Source organism: Lagopus leucura, unplaced genomic scaffold (assembly GCF_019238085.1).
Source record: "Lagopus leucura isolate 7727_CA_CO unplaced genomic scaffold, USGS_WTPT01 35071-0_obj-0_obj, whole genome shotgun sequence".
Classification (NCBI taxonomy): domain Eukaryota; kingdom Metazoa; phylum Chordata; class Aves; order Galliformes; family Phasianidae; genus Lagopus; species Lagopus leucura.
In genome coordinates, this window is record NW_024962859.1 from 14,077 (window position 1) to 36,221 (window position 22,145).

Consider the following 22,145-nt stretch of genomic DNA (forward strand, 5'->3'; position numbering starts at 1 on the left):
GGTGAAGGTCTGTGTGCAGGACATGGTGACACACAGCAGATGGGAGCTGTGCTGGTTCCACATGGGGCAATTCTACAGAAACAGCCCCCGAAGGGACAGAAGCTCCATGCATGAACTGAGCATCTCTGCCCAGATTCCTCAACAAATTCATCTCAGACCCAAAAACCAAGAAACAGCTTGGCTCAATTCTTTTTTAAACTATTATTTTCTACTATACATCAGTGCTTCAGTCCACCACAGTCACTGCAGAGCTATCACAGCAGCAACACACGCACAAACTATGTACACAATATACACTGTACAGGGAGGGCTGCTGCTAAGGAACGTGGCACAAAATGCTACGGGGGGCAGCACGGCCAAGGCTTTGCTCCTTCCAGGCTGAAGGCAGCAGGAAGAGCAGCCATATTCCCCTCTGTGCTGTCCCACAGAACCTCCACCACTTGCTGAGATCGCCCCAACTCTCTGGGCTGAGGTTGAAGAAGGAGGCAGCTCGCTCCACGCGAGTGCTCAGCACTGCCAACAGAGAGCTGCAGCAGCTCTGCACGGTGTGAGCGCTCACCTCTGCTCCTGGGGTGGGAAGGAGTGCATCAGGCTGCCCAGCCCATCCTGAAAAACGTTCTGCAGGCACACCAGGGCGCTGGATAAAGTGGCAGATGGTGGAATGCAGTGGCAGCAATCGTGAGACTGCCCGAATCAGATCCTGCACCGTGTTTTAGGTCAGCAAGCGGGCTGACCGTGTTAAGACATACCTTGCTGCCCAAGGCACAGCTCCAACTCTACATGTTACCATACTCGATTTTTCCAAGCAGAATAAATTCCAGTTGGAGACCAGCTCCTCTCTGCAGGGCTGTGCCAGCTGATGCCATTCACACAGTGCACACCTGCCCTCTCCGGAGAGCTCTGCTCCTTGCAGATGCACCAGCCCCATTTTTTTTCCTCTCTCTTTCTCTTCGCCTTGAAGAAAAAACAACGTTCCATGTCCAGCAATTCAGCCTCCCACTCCCATCACAGCTGAAGCTCTCGCTGCTATGAGTCAGGCTGTTGAATGGGCAGCAACACTTCTTTTCCCCCCAGCATCCCTCTCATCACCAGCAGGAGCCGTCCTGAAAACAACTCCCCCACACAGCGCTGATCCCACTTCTTCCAGGCAGGATGACGGCACTGAAATTTTGAGAGCCCAAGCACTAGACAAAGATGGATATGTGTATATATGGGCAAAACATGTTTTGCACAGCCTATCGCATGCTGCTGAAAGCCTGGCTGCCGTTTTCTGACCTATTAGCAGCCACGCCACGGAAACTGTTTTTCATTTACGGGCCCCTAAATCCAGCTCCTTGCAGCAGGACGAGGCAGAACAGCACACGTGGTTTCCCATTTCTGCTCCAGTTCTGATCCGTGAGCTCAGAAATCAAACACGCTCCTGAGGAAGGTCCTGGCAGGGCCACAGAGGCTGGATCAGGGAAGAAGTTTTCTTTCCAAGCGTGACCGCAGCTGCTGCTCTCAGCATGGGAGGGCCCTTCTTTCTGCAACAGCTCCTCAGGGCACTCAGTGGTGGTGCAGCACGGCCTGCAGATCTTCAGGCAAGGAGTCAATGATGGTCTCAATGTAAAGGCCCACACGCCGCAGGGTCTCCTCCTTTACGGGGAGGTGCTGGCACCTGGCTCTCACCTGCAGGGAGGGAGGAAAGGGGAAATGAGGAGACCTGAAACAGCTTCGTGTCCTCTTTCTGCTTTGGCGTTGGCTCAGCAAACCTCACGCTGTCTCTGCAGCGGGGCTAAGGGAAAAGAGATGGGAAGCTGCCAGCTGGGGCTCAGGCCGACAGAACGAGACAGAACTTGGAATTCTCTCGCAGGCAACCTCTAAGGATCACCACTGTCCCGTTTGCCAGTCCTCCAAATGAGGGAGGAAGAACAAAGCTTTCTAAGCATCAGCTGCAATCTACACCCCCTGGTCGCTCCCTGCCACAGGGACACAGGAAGGAACGAGTACAGGAAGAGGGGAGGAAAACCTACCAGCTTCTCACGGAGTTTTAGCACCAGGTCTACGATCTCCACCTCTGACTTGTCCTTCATCCATGCCACGATGTTCTACAGAAAGAGAAGAACAGCTTCCTTCAGAGCCATTTCTTCTTTACAGAAACTTTTCTCAGAGACACCCCTAAGCAAAGCCTGAAATAAAAGCGAGGAGGAGGTTTCTCATCCTCTTTCATAACTCTGCTCACAGCACTTAAGCCTAAATGAGCAAGACAGAGCTCTCCCCACTTTTCTGCCCACGACAGCATCAAGCTCTTGCCTGCAAGAGAAGAATCAAGGAAAGATGCAGCAATACGCAGATGGTGCAGGGCTCCCCTCCTCCAGTCAGCACTCTGCATCTCGTGCTGCGCTCAGAACTTACATCTATTTGCCAGAGTCAGGCCTGTTAAGAAAGGAAACAGCTTTGGCATTCCCACACCACGCTCGAGGACCTGCACAGCTAACCGGTGAAGCAAGCACTGCAGCTGAAGGTGCACTGGGAGGGATGCCAGAACTCCTGGGGTGATCCCTGCAGCAGCTCAGTTTTAGAAATTGCACCAGCGATCACTGCTAAAATTCCTACCTATTTTCAATAGGCATTTAAGGGAGCCAGCAACAGATGACGTTTCCAGTCTGGGTCTCTGTTGGCTTGGGAAGGGCCTGATGAATGAGAAACAGTTGACAGGAGCAACCAGAGCGGGTTTGCGCTTGCTAAGCAAGTGGGGCTGCTTGGATAACAGCACTTGTGGGGAACGAGGGCACCTCTGCACCCAGGCACGAGGCAGCCCTGTGCTTCCCTTGGGCACCAGGCACCGTCCCCACTCTGCCAGAGAACCAAGAGGCGTCGGTGAACATCCAAGGAGCGTTCTCATCTTCCAGGTGTCGGGCCTGAGAATTCCAGCCCTGGTTTGAACACGAGCAGCTGGCACGTACCGCTTCACAGATGGCCTCCAAGTGAAGGGCTTCCAGCTTCTGGGTCATTTCCTTGTGCCTCTGACGGTACCAGCCATCAAAGTTGGGAGACCTGAAGAAACGCCTGCAGAAAGCAAGGTGACAGTGAGAAGGGGACAGGAGGGATCCCAACAAGTACAACACTGGCTCCACATTTCCCTTCCCGTGCAGCAGACGCAGGCATTTTGACTTGGTGTCAACTGCTTATGAGCTAATGAGCTCTTTTCTCATCTCCTCTTCCATCAGGCATTAGCACGATGCAGCCTCAGCGGATCGTCACCAACAGAGGGACGGTCCTGCCAGTCTCACACCTTCCTCTGCATCAGCTCAAGCCTGAACCGATTCAATAAGCACTGCCCTTTGCCCTTCTTGTTTATCTATAACCCCTTTTTTGGTGGACAACCAGGATGGCCCAACCACAGGAAGAAATTCACGTTCCTCTGCAGTATCTGGCTCGATTCCCCTTCTTTCCTGACATTGAAAGCTGTCAGACACTTGCTGGCACTGACCCGAACCCCAAATAATTGCTCTCTGCATCTCTCCCACATAAGCAAGGTATCACCCAGGCGATGACAAAGGATGTGCAATTCCTGCCTCTCCAGCATGGTGCAGCAATAAACAAGTTTTCACCGGGCTACACAGGGAAGCAGACAGGGCAGCATTACTCCTCCCTTCATCTCAGAGCATTAGAGAACTTCAGAACAAAACCAGTTCTCCTTGATGAAAGCTATGGGCACACTTTCCCACACGCTATCCTAAATCCTACCCTAAAAAAATCGTCTTTTACGTGCAAGCTGCCTTGCTGGTTTGCACTACAAACAAAGCAGTACTGAATGCTGTACCAAAGTGTACAACCACACACCTTCCTGCTCCACCTGCCAAGGGTCAGGCACTTAAAAAGGAGACATTCCCTGGAAGAGAATGAACTACACAGCTGACAGCAAAGCCAAGACCCCTTGTTCCCCATCGGTGAGAATCCAGGTGTTCTTCAGTTCTCCACCTTCAGGTTTGCAGGTCCTAAACCCAACTGGAGCTCCATATTTCGGAGATTACAATTAAGAAAAGATTGATTTCCAGGCTGGATGTGGTTCTGGGCAGCCTGGTCTGGTGGTTGGCTAGACCAGGGTTGAAACCAGATGATCTTTGAGGTCCTTTCAACCCAGGCCGTTTTATCATTCTATGATTTGACTCTGCGTTCTGCTCTTCCTCACCAACACCAACCAACTCTTCATAGGAATGAGTTTTTCTTGTCTCTGTCCCCCAAATCCCCTTTTTGTTCTCAATTCCAATTCAGGATTTGACGTTCATTATAAACTGCACCAGCTGTTCAGGAGATCGTGTATGCAATGAATGAACTCGTACCTGTAGAGACCCAACCAGTCACCCTTAAGGACACAGGTAAGCTGGGGGCCAGCGTGCTCCAGGGTCTTCATGAAATCATCTTGTCGGAAAGGACGAATCTGTGGGGGATTCTGTGCAACAGAAGGACCACATTACACCCCCCCAAGAGAAACCAGGGGAAATCAAGCTCTGTATCTGCAGCACAAGGGGCTGCACAAGACAGATTCAAAGCTGTAACTCAAGAGACATTAACATCTGAACCAGCCTTGCTAGCAGAATTCAGATCAGGCTCACAGTAGCCGAGCTTACTGCAAAACAGGAAGCATCTGTCCTCGTGTTTGTTTCAACTTTTTTTTAACCCTCTTCCTTTAACGAGGGAAGTTCACGCAGTGTATCAGAACACACAATCAGCATATGGCAGAGTCATAGCCAGTGGAAAGAAAGCAGAAGGCTCTGAAGGTTGAACTTACTTTCCACGGAGTAATGGCCCTCTGCAGAGGCATCAGACTTGCAATATAGTGCTCCTAAAAACAAACAAAGAGACGAACAGGAAGATGTTACGACCATCAAGGAGCCTCTTGCAGGGTCACTGAGAGTTATGGGCTTCTCCAGCGCATCGCAATCCCTGGCCTCCTGCTCTCCCCTTTTCCTTTATAGCTGCATTTTACATGAGCCTAAGCACCCCAGCCTGCTTCCCACCAGGGGTCGGGTCACAAAACCACACGCTGCAAGAATCCTACACAGGACACAAGAAAAGGTCAGGTGGGAAGAACTGTGGCTTGGGTTGGAAGGGACCTCAAGCATCAGCTAGTTCCACCTTTCCTACCACGGTGGCAGGAAGCCCTAAAATCTCAGGGGGTGATCTGTTGTCTCATTTACTACACCTTATGATGATGTAGAAGAGAAAGTGAAGAAGCCAGACACGTGCAACTGGATGGTCACCAATAAAGGACTACAGGCTCTCTAAGGAAACCAGCTCAGGAAGCCCTGAAAGCAAGCACTGGTTACAGCAGTCTGCCTCAAGGGGAACAGTCACCATGTGGACAAGCTCCTGAGCTGCTCAGCAGGGACCTCTTCACACAGGCATAGGTTTGACTCTAGCACTAAGAGGAAGGTTTTGGGCTCACGTCTCTTCATCACTATTTATCTGCTTTGACTGCCTGGGGAAAAGAGCAAAGATTTGGCATTAGAATCAAATCATGGCGGGGGGGGGGGGGGGGGAGGTAACTATTTCTGCACTGCAGCAACAAGCATTCTGCCTTCACACGCGACGTGCCACATACTCAACCTGCAGACTTTCATGCTAACTACTGAAATTCTCAATCAAGAGACGTTTTGCTCCATAGGAAGGAGCTAAATATCTCCCCAGTGCCACATCCTGAACCTAATACAGGCGAATCAAAGAGAGCAAGCGCCAACTTGTCACTTCAGCAAGCATCCCACTCCCTCCCTTTGCCTTCACGCCGCCCTGACGAGTCCCTGCCCAACTCACCAGGGGAATAATGAAGCTCTGGGTGAGCTCCAGGAGGTGCCTCCTCAGAAGGGCACTCTGCACTTCAGACGGGCGTTTCCGCTGGATGCCCTGCGAGCAAAGCAGGGCGTTCACAAAGATGCTATGCTCTGCTATGCAGATAGACACAGGATCTGCAAACTCTGCAGCTAGAAGCAGCCAGTCCTGAGCATTTTGGAAAGCGCGCTGCCCAGAAAACATATCCTGCTCCCTGGTTCAAGACAACACTCGTGTTACATAGAATCTGTTTCTGCAGACTCTTTGTTCAGTAAGGATTATCCTCACTCAGCTTATCATCTCTGCCAGCCTTTAATCTATGGTATCAAGTGAAGAACTTGAAAGCTGGCCTGAGAAAGGCGTTCAAGTGCACTTGACTCGAATCATTAGGCACTTAAGTCAAGCTAAAGATAAATCTGTTGCTTGTGGAGTTCTGTCTGCTAAGCCGAGCTGCCAGCAGAGTTTTCCCACCGCCTCACGCATGATGTGGAGCAGGGCTGGAGCTGCTCACCTTTAACAATCTTTTTATCAGAGTTTTGTCTTTGTGAAGAAACGTTTTGTAAGAAGTGTAGATTCCTAGGTTGGAAAAGAAAGCCATGTTAGAAACAAGCTTTTGCCCACAGATCTCGAGGAGGCACCATTACGTGGCGCAGTGAAGTCTCTAGCACTGTCTGTGTGTGTCAGGGGGTTGATTGTAAACATCGTATAAAATTCATTACAAAAATTACAGCATTGCTCACGCAGCCAGTGCTCACAGCAGCATCGCTGCGTTACCTCAGGGACCTTCTTATCCTGTGTTTATGGTGAGATAACTCACTGAGGCCTGACACGAGCAGCAAGTGAACTGACAAGGGCTGCATCCAGCTGAGCGAGTTCCTTTGAGTCCCACCACATCTTAGAAGCGGACAGGATACGTAAAAGCAAGAAAATTAAGAGTCTGCTCCCCAGCACCAAAATAATTAGCCTCAATTAATGTAAATTGTCTTTTTCAATCTCAGAACAAAGATGTACAGCTCTTTTCTTTATTAGCTGGGGGACGCCCTTACAGAGGGCCACGTAGCAGATGGAGCAGGAGGACACCAAGACGTCCCACTTATTGTGATACCAAAGGCGTGCGATGCTCATGTCTGCAAAGCCACTAAAATCCCCCGCCTGGGAAGGTAGGTAGAATTAAACCACAAGAGGACATACCTGGTTTTGTGTCTAGGGTTTTTAGTTTAGTTAGCTTCTTCACCTTGACTTGCTTGGGCAGGTCACCTGGGGAGGGACAGGAGAGAAGTTGCTCAGGTTCTGATCTCCTCTCACACATACAAGAGATTGCACACTTGAGAATGTGTGTGCTAAGCTTATGTATCACAAACCACATCCTCTCCTAGCACCGTCCTCACATAAGCTTTCTCACATGCCAGCTTTCAGGCTGGAAGTTTGGACTGGGAACGTGTTCAGGAGGCACTGCAAAACAGCCCCACAGCCACCACTGCGGGCTGCTCAGCCCAGAGTGCAGCAGTTTGTTGCATTTCAGAGAGTCTCTCCTTCTACCTTTCTTGCCTATGGAATTTTCTCTTCCCTACCCAGCTGCTCTCATTTTCTTCACGCTTCAGAAGAAAAAACCCAGCAAGCTTTCCTCTCAACCATTCATCCTCACCAAGTTCACGCTCACCTTGCGCATCAGCTGCCTCAGTCCAGCCTTCCCTTCAGTTTCCCAGCTCTCACAAGAATGCAGATGTGTGAAACGATGGCTACAACTCCCTGCCAGCCCCAACAAGGCACAGCAGCACAACAGGACGCGGTTCCATCCTTACCTGACATTTTGAGCTCCCCAACCCGAAGGATGTGTGGCCAGTGCTGGAGTGTTTTGATAAAGAAAGGGTTCGTGACTCCCACAACAATGTTTGGCCTGGTAAGAAGGGAAAGAGCACGGAACGACGTTACCCTCAGGGCTTCCTCCAGGCACACAGCTGCAAGTGGGCAGCATGGGGCTGTCAGCTACTCACGGGGCTTGTGTCCTGGTGGTGTATTCCTTAAATTCACTGTCATGGATCGTGAAATAGGGGCGGTAGTCGCAGCAGTACCTCAAGGGAGCCAGGCAGCTGTAACAACAGACAGAAGAGTTGCCATCGAGGCTTCATGAATGGGGAATGAGTGCTTACATATCCAAGAGCGGCGTTCGGTCCTGCCATCCAAAGGGCTCAGATGTTTGGGTTTTTTTTTTTGGCTAGAGTTCAAAGCTGGGGAGAGAAAGCTCCTCAGGGCCGTGACCCATCAGCAATCCCAACACCAGGGACTCCCTTTCCCTCTTCTCTGCTGTTGGTGGAACACGAACAAGACTGTCTTGCTGTGCTAATTCTTCTCTTACGTGCTTTCCACAGGCAAACTCAACCTAAAGGCAACTGACCTCCCAGAAAAGCACGTCTGAAAAATTGCCAGATGTTGGTGTGATCGTTGTCTGTGTCTCCAAATGAGGTGTTACCTGGTGAGAGCCAGAACCATTTCAGAAGAAACTGTAGGGGATGGTGCCATCACCACAATTGGCTCCCCCAGCAGCATCAGCTCCCATAACATCTGGACGTGAATCAGCACTGGCTGGAAACACCTGTTAATGGCAGGAAGAATGAGAAGTGGAATTTAGAGAGGCAGCTCAGAAAAGACCAGACATTATTATCACATAACCAGATGTGCCTCCGGGCATTTGAAACCTAGGACTGATTTCTTGCATCCCACAACAGAACGTTGTTTGCACAAGCCACAGCTCAACCACCTGATATGGATGTACAGGAAATGCTTTGAGCCACGTCAAGCAATTGATTTCAGTATGGCTTTTCATCTAAGCAAAATAAAATGCTTACACAGATGTAAGCATGCATTAGGATAGCACCTACAGTGTTGAAAGCTTTGGCTCAGATGCACGGGGTGAATACTTCAGTGCTTAAGCTGAGATCGAGAAGAGAAACTCTCCTCTAACAAGAGCAGCAGTAGATGTGAGAGGGACCCTCCCTCCCTCTGATCTACAGCATGCTGTGAGCAGGAGGGACACAAAGCAGATGGAGAGGAGGGGGCTGCAGGGACAGTGGCTCTTACCTGAAGAGATCCAGTTCATGAACACTTGGGAGAACCAGTGGGGCTGGTAAGAGATTCTAAATGAAAAACAAAAAACAAACAAATCTGACTTTGCTGTTAAATGGAAACGTCCTGATTAAAATGTCATCTAAACTGATGCATCAAAACAGCTCCTTCCACAGTAAGCCCAAAACTAAAAGAAGGATATCAATGCTTGGAGATATGAGCCAGGAACAGATCTAGATTGGGCGTTCCAGGTTCAAATGAATTTCCTTTCTTAGATGAGAACTGAGAATCCCTTCTCTCCAAGGGCCTCCTCCATAACTACTCCTTTACTTTCTGGAGCTTCCCCTGGCTGAAGGCAGAGCACAGATACAGACATAGATACAGGCACAGGCAATAAGTGCTGGAAATATGGCTACCAAAAGTCCAGAACTGTGTAATAGACAGACAATAACGTTATTCAAAGGAGAGAGGAGAAATAAAATGAAAAGATGAGATGAACAGGAATCAAAATCGAAGCTGAACCAAAGCAGTAAAGGTGTTCAAGCTGCAAGCACTACGAAAACAGCACAGAAGGCTACAGCAGAGTTCTGCAAAGAGCCACCCATGCATTCATGCCCAGGAAAGAAAGTGAACAAAAGCTGTGGAAGCAACAGCTCGTGCATAACTCGAAGCACTGTGCAGAGTCCTGTTCTCAAAGACACGGACAGGAGAGCACGCAGTCTGCTCCACATGGGTTACTCAGACTGAACTGATCCCACACCAAAATGGTTTCAGATGGGACAAGGCTCTCAAAGAGTTGCAGTTATTCTTTCTTATTCTTTCTTACTCTTCTAGTCCTTATTCTGCCCATCAGTGACTCGTGCCATGCCACACTTCATCTTACCTCTTGATTGAACTGCTTCACTGGGCTTGATCCTGGCTTATCCACCCTGGATGGGATTCTCACCTAATTAAGAACAAATTAATCAGGGAGACGGAACGAGCACGCACACACAATGTACTTTCTTCCCTAATACCCACCCTCATGAAAAGCTTTCTCAATTCCCAGTTCTAATTGCACCGTGGTTATGAGTAAAGAAAAGAACCTAGAGCCAACAGCAGCATTAACACCCAGGAGGAGAGGAAGCAGACGTTCCCCTTCCCAGTTTGGCCCAGTCTGCTGCTGAGCATCATTCATAGCAGCTCGTACCTGAATGACAACCCCCATCACTGGGAGGTTCAGCGTCTGTCCCGGCACCGGAGGCGGCCACTGGTCGATCTCATTGCACACTGCAGGGATGCAGACAAACAGAATGCTTTGAACAGGAGCTCAGTGCAGCTCATTCAGTTGGCCCTGCGAGTTCTGCCCGTTTCTTCTTGCTCCCTCCCGCTTCACGCGTCCCCACGGCGAGCTGCAAACCAGCCCTACATCAAATAACTGCTCAGCTTTAGGATCATAGAATCATAGAATCACCAAGGTTGGAAAAGACCTAAAAGATCATCCAGTCCAACCGTTCACCTATTCCCAATAGCTCCTACTAAACCATGTCCCTCAACACAACATCCAGCCTTTCCTTGAACACCCCCAGGCTCAGTGACTCCACCACCTCCCTGGGCATCCATTCCAGTGCCTGACCACCCTTTCTGACAAGCAATTCTTCCTCATGTCCAGCCTGAATCTCCCCTGCCGTAGCTTGAAACCATTCCCTCTGGTCCTATCACTAATGACACCAGAGCAGAGGCCGACCCCCAGCTCACTACAACCTCCCTTCAGGAAGTTATAGAGAGCCTCCCCTGAGCCTCCTCTTCTCCAGGCTGAACATTCCCAGCTCCTTCAGCCTCTCCTCATCAGCCCTGTGCTCCAGACCCCTCACCAGCTTTGTTGCCCTCCTTTGAACCCGTTCCAGGGCCTCAATGCCTTTCTTGCAGTGAGGGGCCCAAAACTGGACACAGCACTCGAACTGGACACAGTACTTTAGGACAGATGCTGGATTGATGCCTGCAGCACTGCTCCCACTGCACAGCCAGCAGCACTGCACTGACAACAGAGCATCATTAAGTCAAACAGTGCAACAGAAGGCCTGAACAGAGACGTCGCATGAGCAAACGTTGCCCCTCTTTGGGAATACATTGGATGCACAACTGACAACATCGCCTATTAGGATTGTCAGACACTTCCCATTCATGCATCCTTTACAGCTGTTTATCATTTTGGCAAGGCAGGCATTTGGATCAAAGTCTTTTCCCTGTCGGAATTTGTTTCAGAACGGATTAATTTGGAGCATTTCAGCTGTCTTTCAGGAACCTCCCGATAATAAGGCTGAAAGATTTCAATATGCCAACTGCTCCCCATCAATCTGATGGCTCACCTGCCTCCAGGCACGGCTCCAGTTTATCAAAGTACTCCGGAGCAATCAGCTGCAGCAACGACTGGAACAAGTTCACATACGGAAGGTGTGACACCAGCACCAGAGACTGGGGGGGAAAAAGGACATTAGGAGTCAGAGCCACCATGCTGTGGCCACTTCTGGCACAGTATATTGCCTGTGCTGCTTCCTAGAGGGCTCTGCTTGAAAACCAACATCATGAGAAATCAGAAATGGATGACGTTGAGTAAAATCAGCCAGATCTCAACTGTGAAATGCAAAAGAGCAGCCACCACCTCTGCGAAAACGAAAAGCCTCCGGGCCAACAACAAAGCTCTGGCTCAGGCTCTGCAGGAAGAAAAGCTCAAACTGAGGGATGCTCGAGCTCTTATCCTACAGCTAAGGAAAGTGTATCAAGATCTGAAGATTCAGATGTTTGACTTGAGAAGAAATCTTGCATTCAGGCAAGCCCAAGGACTGGTTGAGACTAGACTGTCAGCCTTGAGTGAGATCATTTCAAAAGGAGCTCCAAAGCAGCACTGTGCCTGGTAGAATTCCTCCCAGCTGAGCCTTCGAGGAGTTTCCTCATAAATAAGCACAGCTGACAGCTTCTGGAAGGGAGCCGCTGCAAGTGAGATGGCACAAGTTTGTGACCTAGCAAAAAAAATCAACTGTAGGAGAAAATAAATGGCCAAGAGGTTCAAAGCTACCAAAATAACCAGAGCGGAGAGAACAGAGCAAGAAGCAGACGGTGGAAACTGAAATGAGGCAGACAAACAAAATAAGGGAATGCTGGGGAGGAAGAATGACAGAACCATTTGGGTTGGAAAAAGACCTGCAAGGTCAAATGCAAACATCCACCTGACGCTGCAAGTCCTGATACCCCACCTCAGTCTGCCCTCCTTCACCTTCAGACCATTTCCCCTCGCCCTGCTATCATCCACCCTTTCCAAGAGTCGACTCCCCTGAAATTCTGCCCCATTTCCAATCTAAATCCCCCTGGTGCCACACGAGGCCGTTGCAGAATATTGACGACGCGTTTCCAGCAGTGATTTTGCGGTGGTTGTTGCTGCTTTTATTGCTGTGTTTGAAATACACGTGTATTTCACGTGGGTTTTGTTGTTGTTTGTTTTTTATAAGCATCTTTTCCAATTCAGTCCCACTGGGTTCATTCATCACGACTCTGATGATCCTCCACCTCTGATCGGTACAGAACGCGCTGTTCAGGATGCAAGGAGTGTTTCAGCAACGCTCATCCCAACACCTCATTTCTGAGCCAGGGCTTTGCCACTCAAAATCAAGCAAGCCATCCAAGCAGGACACTGAGTTTCACTGAGGAATTCTACCTGCCCTCTACTTCTGAAAGCCTCTAAGAGACCAAGTGCATGAGCCCACGTTATGAAGCTTCCCACTTCAACAACTTTTAAGGCAATCCATCTGCTGCTTGGCTGCAGATAAGGAATCTGACTTCTATATTGGAGCGTTTCTTCAAAAGAAACTTCATGTCACTGCTTGCAGGAAGCACAGGGACAGATGGAGCCCCGTTGCAGGTGCTCAAAGTCCATCTCTTGTGAGGTGAAAGATCACTCCTGAAGGAGTATTTCTGTGGATCCACAGAGGAAACAGTGCATCTTCAGATCAAAGCATTTTCCCTCCCTGGGGAGAATCTGCAATCCCACTCTCTCGTGCAGTTACTGTACTGATCTGCATGAATAATTCTAAGCACACCTATACCAAAATACAGGTTTACATTCATATATATTTTTTTTCCATTGTCTGTGTTAAAGGAGTTTCCGCTGAGAGATGAGGCTTGTGAGGTAACAGCAGCATCACTGCCACCAGCAAGAAGCAGTCAGCACAGCAGCAGCCCGTTCCCAGATGGCTGCCAGGGAGGAGAAAGACCAGTCAGAGCAGGGTTGGGGTTTAACATCACAGACAGCACTAGCTGAGCACGTCCCCTCTCTGTCTGTAACACTAAAGCACAGACTGAAGGAACTATTCCAGTACCTCAGGATCTCGTGATTCACACAGCAGGTCAGCGCTCATGTGATTAACACACCATGGCAACCACGTCCAGGTTTGTTTGGAATGACACTTTCCACATATTCCTCTTCTCCACGACCTTTGCTGCTTCCTGCAGAAGCGTCGCGGGCGTCACGTAGGAAGCGGTGCAGTTTGACAGCTATGGAGAGGTGCCTTTTGACAGCTACGTAGCAGAGGGGAGCAGCAAGCTATCTGGTTTCAGCACTCACCTTCTGAAAATAACCTCTCTTCATCGAGCTGTCCTTGACTTGCCTGAAGTATACGTAACCAAAGTAATGCGCCGACTCCCTCTGCAAGAGAAACAGTGCTGTTGTGGGCAGCCCAAACGCTGCCATCCACGAGCTCCCTCATTTCAAGCACTCTTTGCCATGGGGGGAGCAAGAAGGAAGGAGAGCTAACAGTACCAAACACAAGGATTGTCCCTCAGGTTGCATCTGGAGGCACCGCTGGCACCAGGATCGAAGCCTTGGTTGTCTTTCCAGTGTTGCTTTTTAACAGAACTCGCTTTGTTGGCAATCTGTCTTTACTGCTTTAGAGACAGGAGCTGTCACAGAATGGCCAGGGTTGGAAGGGACCTCAAGGATCAATGAATTTCCAACCCCCTGACGCATGCAGGGCCACCAACCTCCACGTTGAATGCTAAACCAGGCTGCCCAGGGCCCCATCCAACCTGGCCTTGAACACCTCCAAGGACGGGGCATCCACAACCTCTCTGGGCAGCCTGTTCCAGCACCTCACCACTCTCTGGGTAAAGAATTTCCCCCTGATGTCCCACCTCAATCTCCCCTCCCCCAACTTCAAACCATTTCCCCTCATCCTACACGTATCAACCCTTTCCAAGAGTTGATTCCCCTCCCCTCTGCAGGCTCCCTTTAGGTCCTGCAGGCTGCAATGAGGTCACCCCGCAGCCTTCTTTTCTCCAGGCTGAACAAGCCCAGCTCCCTCAGCCTGTCCTCACAGGGCAGCTGCTCCAGTCCCCTGATGATCCTAGCAGCCCTCCTCTGGCCCCTCTCCAACAGCTCCCTGTCCTTTTTGTACTGAGGGCTCCACACTTGGATGCAGTACTGCAGATGGGGCCTCACAAGAGCAGAGCAGAGGGGGACAATCACCTCCCTGTCCCCGCTGGCCACCCCTCTTTCGATGGAGCCCAGGATTCCATTTGCAACTACTGTCATCCCAGTACTGCAAAGCAGTAAAGATGTACACAAGTTGAAAAAAAAATCTGTAAGGCAGAATTTAGGCAAAGAAATCTTCCTGCTCCTCCTGAGACCCACAGCCCATTTGCTGCTGTACACCACAAACGGATGCAGAAGCGTTGAGGCGCGAGCACAGAAAGCATCACCTCCTGTGAAAGAAGAGGATGAGCTGATCCAAAGGCCTTCTGCTTCAGCAAAGGGAGCAACAGTGCTGAACGCATCCCTCCTTCTGCATGGGACGGGCAGAGAGCCTGCAGCTGGACGACACACAGCTCAGGGATTGGTATCAGTGTTGGGGATGGCTAAAGCAGCCAGCACAGAGCAAGGCAAAGCACAGATGTGGGCCGTGCCAGTTTCCATGTCCTGCACAGGTCCTACGCAAACAACCGCCCTCCCTCAAGCAAGCAGGTAAACATCTCACTCTCCACAGACAAGGATGTTCTTGTTTTGCCTCGCTGTAATGCACAGGCAGCCGTGCACCCCGCTGGATGTCACCTGGGTCCCACTATTTCTCCTTCCCCTCTGCCCAGACAGAGCCACTGCTTTCCTATGGGAGTGATGAGGTGCAGGAACAGCTGCCCAGAGAGGCTGTGATGCCCCATCCGTCCCTGGAGGTGTTGGAGGCCAGGTTGGATGGGGCCCTGGGCAGCCTGGGCTGCTGTGAAATGGGGAGGTTGGTGGCCCTGCATGACGCAGGGGGGTTGGAGCTTCACGATCTTTGAGTTCCCTTCCAACCCAAACCATTCTGTGATTTAACCTGGACTCCTCCTGCTTCAGCTCCACCTCTTGGTGCAGCTGCAGCTCTCAGCATGGCCCTGCACTCATATTACTGCAGGAGAAATCCCTGCGCTGAACGCTTTCTTCTTTTCTGACTCGTCAAGGGAAAACAACCAAAGCAAATGAGTAATTCTAAACCAACCGAGGGCACGTTTGGATTTTAAAGCCAATAGCACTGCTGCTTGCTTCGCAGGGCTACTCAGAGCACCGAAACACAACCGACCTGCAGTGTGAGGGGTGCTTCTCTGTTGTACTCGCCATCGTCCTCATAGTGAGTGCTCCTCTGCCCTCCAGACTGGCGCAGGCGGAAGCTGAACTGAGTGTCCCCAAGGCCACCTGGGCAGAGAGGATCACAGATGTTCAGGGAGAAGTTTCAGCAAGGAGAAAGCAGGGAATAACCCCAATCAAAAGCACAAGACAGGAAGAACTCGTAGCTGAACACAAGGGGCGGCGTCACCGAGTCGCAGCTCAGCAAGTCACTGCTGGGAGGCTCACAGCCGTCCCGTGTGGCTGCAGCCATCATTTCTCACCTTATGCCAAGAAACCTCCCAGCAGCCTTAATTCAGGAGCAAACAAATGCTGACTGAGCAGCAACCCCTTGCACAATGCAGTGAGCATGACGAACACTGCAGCTGGGAACCTCCCAGGTTCTACAGCATTGCTCACCAAGAACTCCACAACAACAAAAAAAGAAAGGGTGTGAAAGCTTGGGAGTGGATAGGATGGGTGGGAGAGCTTGAGGTCAAGCACTGACAAAGAGGTTGGTTGTGAGGAAGGAATCAAACACACCAGAGCTCTCTGAACAAAACCCAAGGCAAAGCAGACTGAGCTGCTACAGAGGGCTAAGGGGCGTAATTCCTTCCAACCACGGCACTGCAAAGATTGCTGTGTTTGTTACAAGGGCATTCCTGCTAGAAAACAATTGGCTTTCATCAAAGGAGCGCTGAGCTTTCCCTAAGCTGTGAGAAACTCGTGAAAGGACATCCAAGAGCATCAGAACTGGGCAAACAGCATTCAGGAGCCAGCCTGAAAGCCAGGAGCATTCATACGAATGAACACAACCACTGCATCCCCTCTGGTTTACAAACACCAGCTTTGGGAACGCCTGCTGCAACAGCATCCCCTCCCCATCTACTCCTTTTCACTGAGCACTCAAACACAGAAATGCTGACAGTCGACAGCTGCAAAATTTGCCCTTTCTGACTCTTTTTTTAATGTATTATTCACATGGGTGAAGCGTGCAAGGTACCAGGAAGGCATCCTGCCACCCAGTGGATCAGAGATCTGTAGCCAGAGAGCAACCAGAAGGACAAAAAGGAGTTCAGATCTCGGGGCTGGGTGCTGCTTGGTGCCGGCGCTGCATCAGGCAATGACTCACTGCTTCCATCATGAACCCATTTCTCTCATAACGGCGACGGAGGGCCCGCAGGGGAGGCCAGCAGATGCCACCTACCTGAGTAGGAGTCAGGGAAGGACAAGTAGCAGATACTGGTCTTCTGCAAGGAGCCAAAAACACAGAGTGAGCAAACCTCCATCGCTGCCGTGCGGTGTTTTTAACAGGAGAAGGAAGGAATGGAGTGCTTACCTCTTTCTCTGTTAATCTGAAGTCATAAGGATACACCAACTGCAAAAGAGATGAGAGTCAGTCAGTCAGTCAGTCAGTCACTGTGCTGCTCTTGCTTTGATTTTTCTGACTCTTGCTAGAAACTCATGGAACAATTCACCAGAAACACCAAGAGAGAGAGGAAAGGTGGCATCCTGAGCAATAAGGAGGGGAGAAGAGAAGCTGGGGGGGCGGTCAGAGTAAGAACAGCTTTGAAAGTGAAGCTCTGCATACACACAGATGGGAAAACAACGTGGGAAACAACATACCCTGCTCACACTGAGTGCCAGCAAGCCTGGCGTGAGGCTCAGCATCTACCAGAGCCGAGGGTGAAACATGTATTTAATGGCTCCGAGCGCCTGGCTGGCCAGAGATGCTGCTCACAGCAACTACAAAGAATAAATGATGGGCAGGAGAAGCCGGAGGGGATGCAGAGCTCAGTTTGAGCCTCGCTGATCTGAAAGCTGCTGTCAGAAAGACGAGGTTTATCGTGCATGGGAAGAGGCAGGCCTGGCACCTCGCGCTTCGTCAGCAATCCGGTGACGGCTGAGCCGTGCAGCACCCTGCTCATCATCCAGCATCTCGGATAAAGGGACCTTCAAGACTTCTGAAGCATCCAGTTGAAGATCCACGGAAATGCTGACAGCGCCAGGCCTGCAATCCGCTGCGACCCAATAAAAAGGAGAACTGAGGGCAAGATTCCTCAGCTCGGGGGTGAGCACAGAGCTGCAGGCGACCAACACCCACAGCAGAAAGGCACACGAGGGGCAAGAAATATCACAGCAACAGCGGCCCTGGGCCGCACGTGGCACCTGGTGAGGAGGGAAACGGTGATACTTACAAATCCATGCAAGTATCCACGCTGCCTTTGTAGCATTTACTGCTCAGAGAGCATAGAATCATAGAATCATAGAATCACCAAGGTTGGAAAAGACCTAAAAGCTCACCCAGTCCAACCGTTCACCTATTCCCAATAGCTCCCACTAAACCATGTCCCTCAACACGACATCCAGCCTTTCCTTGAACACCCCCAGGCTCAGTGACTCCACCACCTCCCTGGGCATCCATTCCAGTGCCTGACCACCCTTTCTGAACAGTAATACTTCCTCATGTCCAGCCTGAATCTCCCCTGCCGTAGCTTGAAGCCATTCCCTCTGCTCCTATCACTAATGACACGAGAGCAGAGGCCGACCCCCAGCTCACTACAACCTCCCTTCAGGAAGTTATAGAGAGCAATGAGGTCTCCCCTGAGCCTCCTCTTCTCCAGGCTGAACATTCCCAGCTCCTTCAGCCTCTCCTCATATGGCCTGTGTTCCAGACCCCTCACCAGCTTTGTTGCCCTCCTTTGAACACGTTCCAGGGCCTCAATATCTTTCTTGCAGTGAGGGGCCCAAAACTGGACACAGCACTCGAGGTGCGGCCTCACTAGTGCTGAATATAGGGGAAATAGCATGGGTGGCTTTAAAGCAGATGAGAAGCAGAGGAGCCCTGAAGAAGTGCCAGCAGCTCTGCTCGAGGTCAGCGTGAGAGCATCTGGAGCTCTGAGAGCTCTGCTCAGCACAGCTCTATAAATAAGGTGGGCGCCCCGCCAGCACGCTGCACTTCTCTGCCGATTCCTTGGCTTCAGAGAGAGCGTCAAACCAACAATTAAAAATTACAAACCAATTAGCTTCGCTGAGACGAGAGGGAGGAGACGATGCGGGAGCAAATTGAGCCCACACGACGCTGAGGTGGGAGCAGGAGGGCTGGAGCACGAAGGGACGCCTCACAGCTGCACCGCAGGGGCAGGCAGGCTCCTCTCTGCACGCTTGCTTCTGGCATGAGGCGACCAAACGCTTCCTCGTGGCTGTGACTGATCTGAAGACTGCAGATAATCAGCTCTGCTAATTGCTGTCTCGTAACGCAGACCTGCACGGTTGATGCTGACCCTTCAGAAGTGCAGCAGCCTCGTGCTGCTCGTGATCCAAACCTGAGCTTGAGAGTCCAGGCAGACTGGAACGGGTTGGCCAGGGAGGCTGTGGATGCCCCAGCCCTGCAGGCATTCAAGGCCAGGCTGGATGTGGCTCTGGGCAGCCTGGGCTGCTGGTTGGTGACCCTGCATACAGCAGGGGGTTGGAACTGGATGATCTGAACAACTCTTGGGAAGGGGAGATGAGAGCAGGACGAGGGGAAATGGTTTGGAGTTGAAGGAGGGCAGATGGAGGTTGGATGTGAGGGGGAAGTTGTTTGCTATGGGAGTGGTGAGGTGGTGGAACAGCTGCCCAGAGAGGCTGTGATGCCCCGTCCATTTGTGGAGGTGTTGGAGGCCAGGTTGGATGGGGCCCTGGGCAGCCTGGGCTGCTGTGAAATGGGGAGGTTGGTGGCCCTGCATTGGTGGGGTGGCTGGATCTTCGTGATCCTTGAAGTCCCTTCCAAACCAAAACCATTCCGTGAGATTTTGTTTTTTAATTAAAAGTTGCATATTCTGTTGAAAGCATTTGCATTATCTGACCTCAATGTTGGCTGAGTATCTGGCTCAAATTATGTCACATCCTTTGTGCAACAGCTCTCCCCCTCAGGGCCAACAAGCCGGGAGGTGACACACGTTGAAGTGTGGCTGTTGGCACCCGCAGTGATCACAGCAACAAAGAGACCAATCCAGACAATGACTCAGGGTGACTCTGCAGCTCACGCAGTGCCCGTGTGTGGGAAAGGGATCCTCCCAAAGCTGTGCTCCCCCTCCTGTTCTGTTATCTCAAATGGACTCTTTGAAGAAAGTGCAGGAGTCAGAATTGCGAAGGATGCTCCGTTTCATGGAATCATAGAATCCTTAGAGCTGAAAGGGAACTCTGAGAGCCATCCGTTCCAACTCCCTGCAATGCACAGGGACAGCACAGCTCCATCAGGCTGCCCAGGGCCTGATCCAGCCTGGCCTTCAAAGCCTCCAGGGATGGAGCTTCAACCACGTCTCTGGGCAAGCTGTGCCACTGCCTCACCACCCTCCCTGTGAAAGACTTTTTTTTCCTTGGATCCAACCTAAATCTCTGCACACTTGAAGCCATTTCCCCCTGTTCTACCAACACAGACCCTGCTTGAGGGTCTGTCCCCTCCTCTGAAGACACTCTAGAGTATCAATCCCAGCACTGACCCCTGTGGGACACCACTCATCACTGATCCCCATTCAGACGTTGAGCCACTGGCCATCACTCTCTGCACTCGACTCTGCAGCCAGATCTTCATTTCTGCATTATGTTTTCCTTCGTACACCCTCGAAATACAGGAGTCAGGACTTTCTGGTTTTCAGAGCACAAGTCATGTGGGCATAAGTCATCTCACAGGAGCTGATAAATGGGAGGAGAACAGCTTGATACACAGGCAAAGAATGACAGGACATGGGGGAACGGCTATAAACTCTAGAAGGGGAGATTGGGGTCAGACGTGAAGGGAAATCTTTTCCCCAGAGGTGGAGCAGCCCTGGCACTGCTGCCCAGAGCTGTGGGTGCCCCATCCCTGGAGCTGCCTGAGGCTGTGGATGGGGACCTGGGCAACCTGAGCTGGAAGTGAGCACCACGGTGGGGCTGGGAGACCCCTTCCAACCCAATCATTCTATGATTCTAAGATACTTCTAGTCCTGAGATGTCCCCTAATTATTACCATTGTGATGCCTGCTTCGTCACACACAGATTTACACCGATGATGCAACCTCCAGTCAGCAAGGTTTCCTCTGCCTCACTTTGCAGTGTGAGGTGCTGCAAAGCACTCCCAGCACTCACAGCCTGTTGCTACAGACAGCACCTGTGAACCCGCAACACCAACACCAGGCTCTGACAAGCTCTGACCTCAGCCAATATCATCCACAGCCAACTTCCCCTGCAGGCTCAGTCAGGCCCAAGTCCCACAGGGTGGTGCCACAGAACCATTTCTCAAACCCAAAAACGTGCAGCCCAGAGGCCCTGATCACTGAACGGCCTCTTCACCGCTGCAGCCACAGTGTCCAGACCTGATCTAAACAACAGGGAAACAGGATAAGCAGAAAGATAACAACAGCACTGGATGGCTGGCAATGAATCCTCCAGTATAGTGGTAGGCAGACAAGAAAATGGGTAAGAAAGTCCCTTTGTGGGCCTGCAGGCATTCAAGGCCAGGCTGGATGTGGCACTGGACAGCCTGGCTGGCGACCCTGCACATAGCAGGGGGGTTGGAACCAGATGATCATCCTGCTTTGGCAGGAGGGTTGGACTTGAGGATCTCTGGAGGTCCCTTCCAACCCCTACGACTCTGTGATTCTGTGATCTTTGTGATCCTTTTCAACCCAGGCCGTCCTATGATTCTACGCAGTATGAAAACACAGCTGCGAAGTAAAGGCTAATAGTCACCCCATTATTATTATCCTGGTATCTGTACTCTTTCCAGGCAGATGCCTGGTCTGACTCGACAGGACAGATCGCAGGTACACGCTGGACTTCAGTCTGTAGCAGGTGCCACCTTCAGGCCTCGCATCCCCACAGATGGGCAGCACTCCCCGTTCACTCCTTCAGAAGCTTCAGAGCACAGAACGGCCCCATCCTTTGGGGATCAGCAGCAGCAGCTCTCAGACACTTCTCTCCCCGCAGGGATAAAAGGAAACGGGAAACCCGCCGCAGCGCTGCCGGTTCGGCCCTCAGCATCGCTCCCCCCTCACGTTCCCCGGCCCTCAGCCGTCAAACACGGCGCGGCCCAACCCGCTTCCCGTTCAGCTCCCCGCCATCCCTCTTAGGCCCACCGTTCCCTCCTCGCACCTCCATGGCCTGGCCCAGCTCCAGATCGAAAGTGACCACGCAGACGCAATCCAACCATGCGGAGAAGCGGGACCAAGGCAGCGGAGACGCGGCTGCGGGTCGGCGGGGCCGGGGTTCGGCCCGGCATAGCGCGTCCATGGCAGCGCCCGCTCCGCCCGGCCCGGCCCGGCCCGGCCCTCAAAGCTCCGCCCAGCCGAGCCGCGCTGCGCCCCCTTGCGGTTTGGAGGACTCACGCACAGCCCGGCCCATTCGCGCCTACCATAGAGACGGCTCCGGAGGAGCAGAGCGGCCCGCGGCGGGGTGTCATGGCGGTTGTTACCATGGAAACGGGCTGCTGCCCTGCGGCCTGTCCCGCTCCTTGGGCTGGGCAGGATGGGAACTGCTGGAGGGAGATGATAGAATCATAGAATGGCCTGGGTTGAAAAGGACCACAACGATCATCCAGTTTCAACGCCTTGCTGTGTGCAGGGTCACCAACCAGCAGCCCAGGCTGCCCAGAGCCTCATCCAGCCTGGCCTTGAATGCCTGCAGGGCTGGGGCACCCACAGCC

General features: G+C 51.6%; 1 protein-coding gene across 10 annotated transcripts; it reads right to left on the reverse strand.

Annotated features, from left to right (window-relative positions):
- Positions 1–182: 182 nt before the first annotated feature.
- On the reverse strand, positions 183–21,739 carry DENND6B (DENN domain containing 6B). 10 transcript variants are annotated; one of them, XR_006182237.1, is made up of 21 exons: positions 21,596–21,739; positions 16,821–16,859; positions 16,689–16,731; positions 15,459–15,571; positions 13,472–13,552; positions 11,223–11,328; positions 10,064–10,143; positions 9,758–9,820; positions 8,890–8,945; positions 8,282–8,404; positions 7,806–7,901; positions 7,614–7,708; positions 7,003–7,068; positions 6,323–6,387; positions 5,797–5,886; positions 4,775–4,828; positions 4,326–4,435; positions 2,946–3,048; positions 2,596–2,672; positions 2,013–2,087; positions 1,659–1,668 (listed from the first exon to the last, which is right to left on the reverse strand). XR_006182237.1 is itself a non-coding variant. In XM_042890992.1 (20 exons), exons 1-20 carry the CDS (start codon positions 21,731–21,733, stop codon positions 1,546–1,548), a joined length of 1,719 nt encoding a protein of 572 aa, XP_042746926.1. In that variant the 5' UTR covers positions 21,734–21,739; the 3' UTR covers positions 183–1,545. The 10 variants fall into 10 exon arrangements, 3 of the variants coding, with proteins under 3 accessions (XP_042746926.1, XP_042746928.1, XP_042746929.1); XM_042890992.1 differs by lacking the exon at positions 2,596–2,672 and having other exon boundaries at positions 183–1,668; XM_042890994.1 differs by lacking the exons at positions 1,659–1,668; positions 2,013–2,087 and adding an exon at positions 2,297–2,415.
- Between the last annotated feature and the right edge of the window lie 406 nt (positions 21,740–22,145).